At 40.4% G+C, this 12,291-nt stretch overlaps 1 protein-coding gene across 14 annotated transcripts in view; it reads left to right on the forward strand.

Moving 5' to 3' along the window:
• Positions 1-229: 229 nt before the first annotated feature.
• The window catches only part of abi3bpb (ABI family, member 3 (NESH) binding protein b), a 30,764-nt gene continuing 18,702 nt past the window's right edge, over positions 230-12,291 (forward strand). For 2 of the 14 annotated variants that reach the window (XM_084714043.1, XM_084714042.1), the window contains exons 1-2: positions 232-624; positions 8,131-8,310. In XM_084714043.1, the coding sequence (XP_084570169.1) occupies positions 534-624; positions 8,131-8,310 (271 nt within the window). In that variant the 5' untranslated portion in view covers positions 232-533. Of the gene's footprint in view, positions 625-8,130; positions 8,311-12,291 lie in introns of all 14 variants that reach the window. The other 12 variants (XM_084714047.1, XM_084714046.1, XM_084714053.1 and 9 more) reach the window with 10 other exon arrangements.

The following is a 12,291-nucleotide window of genomic DNA, read 5'->3' on the forward strand; positions in this document are numbered from 1 at the left end:
TTACAGTTTGTTCTGACTGTGTTTCCCTCTACAGCACCGCAGCACTGCTGGCAAACATCTGTACATCTGAATTATACAGCGTCCAACAGCCAAACCTGACTGGAAAACAACACATTAAGGAGAGGGAGGGGTGCAGAAAGAGGAGGGGGAGGAGGAGGAGGAGAGGTGAGCGTGATGAAGAAACCAGGGAGAAAGCAGAGAGTAAAAGAAAAAAAAAAGAAAACTTCATGTTTGAGATCCAGAGAGAAAAAAAGGGTGGGAAGAGAGCTACAGAGAGAGAGGAGGGAGTGTACAGTATGTGAGGAAACTGTAGGGGGTTGGTGATGTCATCCAGGCCACACCCACCTGCAGGGGCTATAGATGCTGGCGTTTCGGTGGTCCACCTCTCCACACCGAGGACGTCCGACGGCTGAACAAGTCCTAAGACTGCAGGGAGAGACGCTTAGTGAAGTTGTCCAGCTCCTGGCCGCTCCTCATCCACCTCTTCATCACCCTCTTCATCCTCGTCCCCTGGAAGCTGAAACTTTGAGGTCATGGCGGGCATCGCTCTCCTCCTCCGAGTCCTCGTCCTGCTGCTCGGAGGGATGACTCTCCTCAGCGGGATCCCTGCACAGACGATCAGAGGCAAGTGCATGAAAAAGCATGGAAGTAAAAAGTCAGTTACCTTTGAACTTTGTAGGATGAAGAGGGAAAAGGGAAGTTCATTCAAATAACAGAGTAATAATTTAGAATAATGGAGGAAACAGCAGGGAAAAGTGCAAAAAGTAAAAGATTAACAGGTGCAAATGAGTAAGGAAAGAAATGTGGTGTCAGAGGTTGAATGAAAGATAATAAGTCAAAAGAATAAAGTGCGAAATGAACTGCTCATATAACAGAACAGTTTGTAAAGAAACAAAGTTTAAGTGCATAGACTGACAGCACAGAAGGGTGGAAATCAATGGTAAAATCTGCAGCATGAATTTGAAGAAACTGGACATAAAAAGTATGGAAAAGTTAAGAAAAATTAAGTGAGATAAAGCAGCACAAAAGTAACAGGGAGGAAATAAACATGCTAAATGGATAGAAATAAATGGGTAAATTCAAATGGTAAAAGTGGCTAACATGAGGGAAAGAAACTAAATGTGGAATAAAAAAAACAACTTGGAAGTCAAAATGGTGCAAAGACTAAGAGGAAGAGTGGAAGTAAAGGGCTAAATCAGGAGCTTAAAGAGGAAAAATGGGACATAAATGGATTAAAATTTGATTAAAACATGGAAGCATGGTTGTAATAAAACAGGGAAAGAAATAATCAGGATTCAATGTGCAGGTTAACAGTAGAAAAGATGTGCATATTAAATGTAAGTCACTTCACTAAATTCTTCTTTTGGATATTCACTTTGACTTAAAACTGAACAAAAGAAGATTTTCTGAGCGGAAAAATGTAAATGTTGCTGTTTTTAAGAGTGTGCATCTGTTTGTTCGTGTCCACAGCAGATTTGACTGAGACATGATTATTTTGCAAAGTGTTTTTGTCGTGCTTGATCTTCTGTACGTGCTCGTAATGAACCGTGCAGCTCTCGTCTGCAGGTGTTTGTCTGGTTCTGTCTTCTCTTGTGCAGTTTTCTGCTGAGTCAGCACTTCTGCCTCTAAATGTTTGTAATGATGAAGCTGCAGGAAAAAAAGTGATCAAATTTGACTCCTTTATTGCAAAGTTTTCTTTTGCATTTGAGGATTTTTCAGTCTTTCCTTTTTTGCATTTTTGGATGTGTGTTGAAGTGGACTTGGTTCTCGGCTTGACATTTGTTGGCGGTGCCTTGAGGTGCGTAGCTTGCAGGTGTGTGGGCGGGGCTAATTCATGATATAACTTGTGATTTTGAGCTTTTATAGTCATGTCAGATGATAAAATGCCCTCCTACAGAGGCCAAAAGTGTCATGGTGGTCTGATGTAGCAACTTGGAGAGGATTACCTCACCGAGCGAGAGACAGCCAAGAACAACAGAGAGAGAGAGAGAGAGAGAGAGAGAGAGGGAGGGAGCACCAGTATAGATTGTTCAGAGTTCTGAGGTTTGTTCCTTTATATGGAAGTTTATGATGACCAACCTCCTGAGTGAGCAAAAATGTAATTATGTAAAAAGAAAAAATTAAGAGCACTCAGGGACAGATTTAGTTCAAAATACTGATTTTGTACCTTTTTTTTGTTCATTTGTTGCATCAGAATAAATTGTTAAGGGTGTGAGATGCCATTTACCAACACTGTTTTAACAAACAGACGGAGGACACGCCCAAATCCAGCTGCTAGACTCCTCACTTTTAAACAGTTAAAGCAAAATCCAGGATCTGATGCACATGAAAGATGAAAACTGCAGAAAGTGGAAACACAAAATTCACTTTAAGCTGCAATAACAGGTTTATTGTCCACTTGTTTGCAGCAGAAAAACAAGAAATGAACATCCTCACCTTTGAACACCTTTGAGTCAGTGGCAAAACATATTTCACAGTTAAAAAACTTATATTTAGAATATTTTTACCACTTTACTTTGGTGTCACTTATCTCATAGTAAACTGCTATTATGGAAGTCAAATATCACTCGCTACAAATCAACCAAACTCCACTGACAAAATCATTCATTTTACCTCACAGAATTCAGGAGTTGCTGGTTTGTCGCCGCCTTGATTTGTTAGTTTACTTGTGTTATTGTGTTTAAAACGGTTCGTTCAGATTCACTGAAGTTACACGATAACACAAAAAACCCAACAGGTTGAGGCAGCAACAGACCAGCAGTGTGATGTGTTATGAAGTAGAAGTATAAAGTAGCCTAAAATGGAAATAAAGTACCTTTGTCTCAGTATTCTTGTCATGAATAAACGTGTGTTCAGGCCCGGTCGAATGGTGGAACGCGAGCCGTTCAGTGTCTCTGATGTTATCTGTCAGAGCAGACTTCCTGTCACAGAAACACAAACAGCTGTTATCTGTGTCTGCTCACTGTTTCTTTGAGTGTCCAGGACTTTTTCATGTGTACATGTTGAACACGGAGCTGAATGTATGTGGATGTGTTGGATGTCGGTCAAAAAAAAACACAACATAAAATGTTTCCACTGTAGAGAGCTGACAGACGTTGACCTGCAGGGGGCACCAGACCCCCGACCTTCTGTTTCCTGTTCGGCTTTTAGGAACTTTTTGTCATTTTTATGGAAGCAGCGTGTTTGAAAGATCAGGAGGAGAACGTTCAGATATTTGTGTTCAGATGTAGAAAAAGTAAAGTATTTGTACTTAGTTACTGTTCCAGTCAGCAGGTCTGCTTGTTGGCGTTTCCTCCTCGTCTTTTCTCTCAGGGCTGATTTCCCTCCAAACCATTAAAGAGTCCAGTGAAACCAGTAAAACCAGCAGCAGCTCATTAGTGCACACATGAAACGGTCTGCGTTAGAACTCTTTAGTTTCCATGTCAGAGTTTTTACAGTTGGAGGTAATGAGATAGAGAACGACTCAAGTGTGTTCTGGTGTTTACAGCCGCAGAACCTCGGCCAGGTTCTTCAGTTTCTGCTCGTTTTCAGAGTTTAACGACAGCAGGTGATTTCACTGCGTTTGGTTCCTCAGATTAGGTTCTGGTTCTTCTTGATGCTTCGTCATATCCTGCATAAACATTTTAAGTTCTTTATTTGTATTAGAACACTCTTGGGGTTCTTGTAGTTTTTCTTTTTTGAGGTTTTACTCTGATCTTTTTCTGGACTTGTAATATGGTTCTTTGTAGTGCTTAGAAATAAGGTTCCATAACAGACCAGAACCCTTCCCCTTGAACAGCTGAGGTTCTACCCAAAACCATTTACTTTTGAAGATTTTTTTTTTTTTTTTTTTTTAAGAAAGCTGTCATCAAGGGTTCTGTTCCACCAAGAACCTTTTTCATCCAAAGAACCTTTTAGATAGTATTGGTGAAATTCTTGAAGAACTCTTTCATCAAGGGTAGGATTCTAGGTAGAACCACTGCATCATAGAAAGGTTCTCTGTCGAACCTTTCATAGGGGGTTCTGGGTGAAACTTTTCACAGATGGTAACACTTTATGTTGGGTTCTATGTAGAACTCTGAACAGAAGTGGAACATTTCTAAAAAGTTTCATCAGGAACCAAAAGTTGTGGGCACAAGGCAAAGAACCTTTATGGTTCTGGTTAGCATTTTTTTTTTCTCAGAGTGTAGCAGGACTGCAGAACGTTCTTGTGTTGGAGAACCTCCAGCGCTGGTTTTCAGGACTAATGTGAGTCATTCATTTGACGCTGGACTGTTTTGACTGCTGCACATCGTCCACCGCAGCTGTCCTCCTTAAATCCCGCAGCGAGACGATGTCCAGGCGTCGAGGAGGGACGACTCTCCTCCATGTTCGACACGAGGAGCGTCAACGTCTCTCATGTCCACTTTCATCCCGTCCACTCAATCAGCTGCTGCTGGAAAGGTTCTCGACAGGCCGCGCGCCGCTGCCAAGAACCAGCTGCGTGATTACACACGTCCAGCATGTCGGCCTCTCTGCAGGCTGCCGTTCCCACGCTGTTCCGCAGGAGCAAAAGAACCGAAGCCCCGGACGAGACGGACGTGCTCGAGGTCCGACACGGAACATCCGGGGGATGTGAGGAACATGTTGTTCCTCGCAGCTCTGGGGGCTGCAGGAGGCTGTTATGCACAATTAGAGCTGATAGTTTGACCGTGCAGCGGCGTGCAGAGTTAATCAGCTAAACAAACACGGAGCAGCAGCAGGAGAACGTTCCTCTGTTCCGTTTATCCATCAAACTGTTTACTTTAGTCATTTAAAGGGACATACCGCTTAATTTAGTCTTTAAAGCGTTTAGACCAAATAAAGAAAAAAATGCAGCTTTCTTATTTGAACGTTTATCATTTATAACCATGGTAACAGTCTGCATGGCTGAGCTCACAGCAGCTCGCAGCAGTTAGCTACTTTAGCATCAGGTAACTCCATAAATCACCTCAGTCCTGTTCTCCCTGAGTCTGTCCTGCTGACTGCTCCTATAATATCTGATGTTTTCATCTTTGCAAGAAGACTGAAAACATTTCTTCCTCTTCTTTTTTAATGTTTGATAAGTTTTTTTAAAAGAAATTCTGCTCTTTTTTGCCTGAATCAAGCACAGATGGAAGAAAACCAACATTTGAACATTTGCAGTTGAGCGTCTCTCTGTAAGAACACATGTACTGACTGTGGAAACATCATAAACATCAGGAGCTCATTTCTCTGCAGTTAATAAGCTCTTTATGCTGAGGCGAGCTTTTCCCCTCGGTTCTTCATTCTCCAGGAACCACACTGAATGTTTTCGGCTGTTGAAAGATTTTGAAACAACAAAAGAAACAAGAACTCATGAGGCCACATGAAGGAGCTTCAGCGAGGTGGTGGTGAGGATTTAACGGAAGACGAACTGTAGATGAACTCTTCATCATCGTCGAGCCAATCGACGCTCTTTAACGATGGGAACATGTCGCATAAACTAACGGTTCCCTGTCGAGTTCTGCTGAATCAGACGTTCTCACAGGATGGGCAGGAACAATCCATTCTAATTTTGGGGTTAATCATGGTCCAAGTTTTGGAACTACAGTTCCCATCATTTTTAATTTTGTTGCATCTTTTTTATTCATGTTACGTCACTTTTATATCATTTTTCCTGCTGTTACGTCATTTATGTTTTGTTCTTCATCTTCTTACATGTTTTTCTTCCTGTTTTAAAAGTCGTTTCCTTTTTTGACTGATTCATCTTGATCAGTAATTTTTCATCCTGTTATATTTTCATGTCATTTTTCATCTTTTGATGTCTTCTTACCTTTTTTTTTAAGAACTCTTGTAAAGAGTAGAAAGTTCAGATATTTGTGTTCAAATGTCACAGACTCAAGTACAGATACCTGAAAACTCTACTTAAGTGCAGTAATGAAGTATTTGTACTTAGTTACTTCCCACTTCTGAAGAGACAATGGCAAAGTTGAAAACATAACTTTGTGTGTTCGGCTCCAGCTGTTTTAAAGTCTCTTAAATAACGAAGGTAAAATCATGAAGCTCCTCTGTCTTTGTCCGTCGTGGTTTTCTGTTTCCAGCGGAGCCTCCGATTCGTGGAAAAATAAAAAAGGTTTATAGTTCCTGAGAGAACCACATGGGACTGAAACATTCTGTACTTGTTAAAGTTTTAAAAGTCGACCGTGACGTTGGGTCTGAACCCCGGAGACGCAGAGGTCAGGTCCATCTGCAGCTTGGACGCCAAACGTGTTCATTAGCTGTTGGTCCACAGGCTCCGAGGGAAATCATAAAAAACACACAAATATGGAGAGTTTGGTTTCTACATGAGATATTCATCTTAGGAATCATGAGAGCGTGAAATGAAATCAAACTGTGGTTCTTCCTACACAACAGAGAGAACCTTCAGACATTCACATGCACATTTTAGAAACAGATCATCAAGATGAGGATTTTTCTTTTTTCCTCCATGTTCACCATCTTACTTTAGCATGTTAGCAACATTAGCTAATTAGTCCAGTTGAGACATATGTTGACCTGATGATGGCGCCTGATGAAAAGTTAGTCACAAGTTATTACAGATCATCCTGAGGGGAACATGAAGGTCTGACACAAGTTTAATTTTTATCCAATAGCTGCCAGGATATAAGTGGTGGATGGACTGGCTAGCTTCACTGCTAGCAATGACTAGAAATAACCTTTTTGCACCGTGACAGAGGAGTCCCAAGTCCTAAACATTAAGTTTTTAAACCTAAAGAAGTCCTAATGTAACAGTGAGTTTCAGCCTCATGGATTTACAAAGTTACTTAGCTTTTAAGCTAATGCTAAACTTGCATTAGCTTCCTAATTCTGCTAATATTAGCCTTGACTTACCGTTCTTTGTGTAGTTTTAAATGTTGAATGAAGTTGGAAGTTGTTGTGACTCCGTCTGTAATTTTCAACACAAGTTTTACAAACTGCAGTTCATTTTTTGTCGACGACCTTGTAGTTTTTGTACGTGAACGAAATGATGTTCAGTGTCATTTTCTCCAGCTGGAGCGCAGTAACGTAACGTTAGCTCTTCACGGTTCTCTGCTGTCCTCTGATTGGTTCATAACTTTCACCTTGCTGAGAATGAATAGTGTTAACGCTAGCTCAATCAGGAAATGAATTGATTCATGATTCACTTTTTAATTTTTGGACTTCAGGGAAGGTATCAAGTATTTTCAAGTAAAAAGGCTCGAGTCCAAGTCAAGTCACGAGTCAGTTAAAGTCCAAGTTGAGTTGAAAGTCTTTTTTGATTTTGACAAGTTGAGAAAGTTGAAGAGATGAAATGATCCAGTGATTCTGTAGCAGCAGAACTAACTGACAGAGTCTGAGTATCATTTTCTATCTTGACTTTGAGCCAAAACAAACTTTGTTTCTCCAACAGGAGGGAGGAAGTTACAACAAGTCGAGGATCCAGTGACTCAAATTAAACACAAACCGTGGAGCCAAAACCAGAACAGAAAGTTTCCCTGCATGTTCTCCCTCCAGCTGATTGGTCTCGTTTGTTAAAGTGTTTCTTTTGCAATTACCTTCAATTTGTTCTAATGTGACCGGAGCGACTTAATTAGGAGAACAATTTGGCTCAATTTGTGCGGAGCTCACTGGCACTACGGCAGGAACAACAGCAGGGAAGAAAAACTCTGAGATGACAACAACATGTGGAGGATTCAGATTATTTCCAGATTGTTAGAAAAGGAAACATTACTCAAAACTCTGATGGAAAACAACCTCGTTTTATGGCTTGAAATTCTAAGTTCTGTGTATTAAATTCAAAATTTCACTGCTGATATGACACTGTGTTGCTTAACAGTCAGACTAAACCAAAACTGGACCTTTAACACCAAATTTTCTTTATTAAATTTATTCAAAAGATGTGAAATTTGAACTCAACCAGGGTGGATTTTCACAATAAAGTTATTTGAAACCAAAATAACGTTTGAAAACAAACAAAAATCAGCTCAAACTCCAATACTCCAATTTTCTTTAAATAAAAATCTGCACTTTCTGCTCCGTGCTCATGCCAACACTTTGTGTTACGGTGCTGTAATAAGCACTAGTTAATAGGTGATAAGGCCTGCTTATTAACATTAATATGAGTTAATAAGACTCTCTTCTTCTTCTCCTCAGTGCGGCGTCAGAACATGAAGGTCCGGATCAACGCGACCGGCGACACCATCGTGATGAAGTTTGTGCGTCCGAGTCCGAACGTGAAGCTGGAGGGTTACATTCTGGGTTACGGCAGCAGCATGTTCTCCAAACAGTTCATCCAGCTGCCTGAGAACGGACAACCGTACGAGACCGAGATGGGTAAGACGGCTACGGAAGCCTGAAAAGGACAGTGATGCATTGCATTAATGAAATTTTTTGTTGTTGTTGATCTGTCCACCAAACTTAAGCAAAACTTTATGATGTTTTGATCGAGCACCTGTGTAACTGAGGTACTGAGGTTCTTCAACAAGAAGACCTCCACCAAACTTCAGCCAGAATGTTGGCATGATTTAAAAACGATGCCCAAAAATCGAGGTTTTTTCACACAATCTCAGTATTTTACACTCAGATTTAAACCAGATTCACATCTTTCATGTAGCTGACAGGCTGATTATTTAACATCAACAGCAGTTTCTGCAGTAAATGTAGATTTCTGCCTCTTGTTCTGGGACTGAAGGTTACATTTCTTCCTAAACCTCCATGTCTAAACTTTCAGACTCGTGGGAACCACTGAGATTCTGCAGAAATACTTTGGGGAAAAGCAGAACGTGAGAAGCTTTGAGAAGCAGAGGACTCAGCAGCAGGTGGCTCTGATCCCTTTTCTGAAGCTCGGCCAACAATTTTCATCCCGTCGTGACAAAAAAAAAAAAAAAAACACTACAAGTTATGGTGTTATGATGTGTTTAAGAGAGCGAATCATCGGAGAGGGTTAACAGAAAACCTGCTGAAAGTCGTCCGTCACCACGGTTCCCTCTGGAGGCCCAGTTTGTTTGCACTCTTGCAGATTTTTGGGATAAATTACTGCAGCGGGTTTTATCAACAGTGAGAGAGCAGATGCTTAAAAATGTCCAAATTTGGCTGAAGTTTGGTGGACAGATCACCACTAACCCACATAAATAAAGGTGCTACACAGAACAACGAAGGGTTCTTCAGCTTCAACCCTTTTGTTTGTTCTGTTAGAACCTTTTTCTAAGGGTTCCATTTGAAACCCTTTCAGAGAGGTTTACCTAGAACCCAACATAAAGGGTTCTACCTAGAATCACCAGTGCAATGGTTCCACCAAGAACCCTTTCTGAGGGTTATATACAGAACCTTTCCAAGAACCTTTTTACATTCCAAGGTTTTTATCTAGAACCCTTCCCGGGGGGCTTTACTGAGAACTCTTTTATATTATGGAACCCTTGACAAACCTTCAACAAAAGAGTTCTTCAAGGTTCTCAAGAATCTTTGAAGAGCTCTTTGGGAGTCTTTGACAGAAGAAGGTTCTCAGTGGAACCTCAGCCCTTCAGGAGAAATCTTTTGGAACCCTTATTTCTAAGAACATATTTGTTGAATCTTGTTATGTCTTTAACGTATGTTTGCGTTATGTTCTTTTTAAAACTGTCAAAATTTAGCTGAAGTTTGGTTTTTGATTTGTTTAACTGTTATACGAGTGGAGAAACATTAACTTCTTACACATGATAATAACTTTCTTGTGTATTTTTTGCCGTTTTCTTTTGGTTTTTGCTTTTTAGCACCATGTGAAGTGTTGTGTTCAAGTGTAGCTGGGAAAATCAGACATCTTGGTCTTCCATGTTGCGTTTACTTTCCTTTCTGTGGGTAAATTAAATCCAGAAGATAAATGACAAACAGATATAAACTGTTTAGTTTCAGGGGAAGTTTGAGCTCCACAGGGAGACTTTTAATTTAATCTCCATCTCCATTTTTGTCGCTCGTCTCTCATCGCTGTTCATTCTGCCCCGAGGTCACCTGTCAATCAAACCGTGTGGGCGGGGCTGCGGTGTCAGGGCTGCTCTTAAACACTTCATGTGGTGTTTACCTTCCTGGTTAAAAGCCCTCCGTGGAGAACTATCCATCAGCAGCTCAGGGAGGATCGACGACCGCAGTGTTGACTCTTTAAATCCAACGCTGCCCGTGGTTTTTGGGTTTGGGTTTTTCTACCACATGAGACACAAACGTAGAGACTCGATAATTTCCTCTGCAGGGAAATTGTGTATGTATGTGAACACTAATGCAACAAGACATCCTTACAGTATTTGCTTGAAAAGACAAGAAGGATCACGTTAAAAAAAATGAGCTGTGAGACTTTCAAGATACAAAAAACACACGTTTGATGATCTCTAAGAATCAGACGTGTTTAAAGATGCACTAAAAGTTGGTGATCTCTCCACCAAACTTTTTTTAAACATAGTAAAAAGCTTAAAGAAATGAAAATAAAACACTCTGAAACCTTCTGCTCAGTCACGATCCTCCTGAACTCGGACAAAAGACATTAAAATACAAACGCTGTCAGCTGTGTTTAACCCTCCTGACCTCCATGACAAAGGCAGCAGATAAATTTTCCAACAAGACGAGAAGGGAAAAGAAGAAGTGGTGAGGGAGCGAATGGACAATGACCTCAAACAACACTGACTTACAGGTGATTACAGGTGATGGATGAGGTCAGGAGGTGAAGAGGGAGGGGAGGCGGGGCATGTTTCCACCTGTCAGTGTTTGGAGAGCAGGAGATGAATGAAACCTCTCAGGTCCACAGAGAGTTTGTTTTTAGGGAAAACAGATCGAGGACTTTGACAGTTCAGAGGTTTCTCTTCAAATCTTCAAATCTTAAAGTTGAGTTTGGTGTGGGATCAGATCATGTCGCCTCTTCAGGTTTGTTCTTTGAATAGTTTCTGTTCAAGTTGAAGAGATTTTGCCCCTTATAGAAAGTCAAAACACCCCAAACTTTGGCTGAAGTTTGGTGGACAGATCAACAAAAACAACCTAAACATTTACAGGTCATATTATGCTCACATTTCTGTCTTTTTGGTGTTTTCCTTTAGTTTTTCTCAGCTGTGAGGGCTTCATTTCTTTCCTGATGGGGTATTAGCTTTATACTCTGTTTTAAAAACGGCAAATGTTGGCTGAAGTTTGGTGGCGGCCTTCTGGATACCTTTGAATTCTTTCTGATGAGGATCAAGAGATTTGGCTCCAGTACTTTACCCCAGATGGTGAGGCTGAAGTTTGGTGGACAGAAATATTAACAAAACAAAAATATATTTTTTAGATTAAAGAGCCTATAATTTATCATAATGAGAAACCTTTTCAAAATAATAACTTAATATCTCTTTTTAAAAAAAGAGTTTTAGGTGATAACTGCTGCTAAGTCATTATGTTGAGAAAGTTTCTCATCCTGACAACTGAAGGGTCTTTCTTTTTCACAACACTGGCAGAAACAAACTTCCAGCCAATAACCTGCCAGTCCTCCCTCTCACGCCCTTCCTTTTTGGCTTCACTGTTAATCCAGTTAACACCCGCGGACTTTACCCATAATGCTGCTGGGTGCCCCGCCCGTCACGTCCGCAAACGTCGTGTTACAGTTTTCTTGCTAGAAGTTTCCACTGGAGAGCGTTTTATTTACAGTGACACAACTTTATTCACACAACATGTGGAGACAAGAAACAGAAAACCAGTTCAAGGTGCTGATTTTTCACACAATATCTCATTTCTTTCTCTAAACCACAAGAATCTCTGTACAATGTTGAATTATACATATTTTCAGTTATTTACAAAAAACTGCTTCATGTAAATAGTTTACAAATAAACTGTATTCTAGTTTTATTTTTTCTAAATAAAACCAGTGAATGTTTGGGTTGATTTTGTTGATCTGTCAACCAAACTTCAGCCACATTTTATGTTGTTTTGATCAACTGTAGTGACTCTGGTTCATCTTCATCACCAAACTCCAGACAGAATTTGGGGATTTTAAACTGTTTAAAGTTAACAGTCTCCACCATACTCAGAAAAAGTGTGAAAAAGTGTGGAAGGTTTAAACTCAAACAAATCTGACTGATCAGGGATCAGTTAGTAATAAACATCTGTATTTGTGTGTCTAAACAGTTGAACTATATTTTTTGCAACATTGACCGGTTTGATAATAAGGTTTTGATTGATTATTGAAAAGATTTGTACATTTGTTCAGCTGTCTGTGTCTTTTTTTCTTGTCTTTTAGTCTCTTGGCAGCGTTTTACTTTGTTAAACTGACAACAAGTCAGACTTGGAGCTGAGTTTGTGCTGAAAGAGACGAGAAGAGAAACTCGACCC

Source organism: Lutjanus erythropterus, chromosome 24, assembly GCF_056507025.1.
Source record: "Lutjanus erythropterus isolate fLutEry1 chromosome 24, fLutEry1.hap2, whole genome shotgun sequence".
NCBI classification, from domain to species: Eukaryota; Metazoa; Chordata; class Actinopteri; order Lutjaniformes; family Lutjanidae; genus Lutjanus; species Lutjanus erythropterus.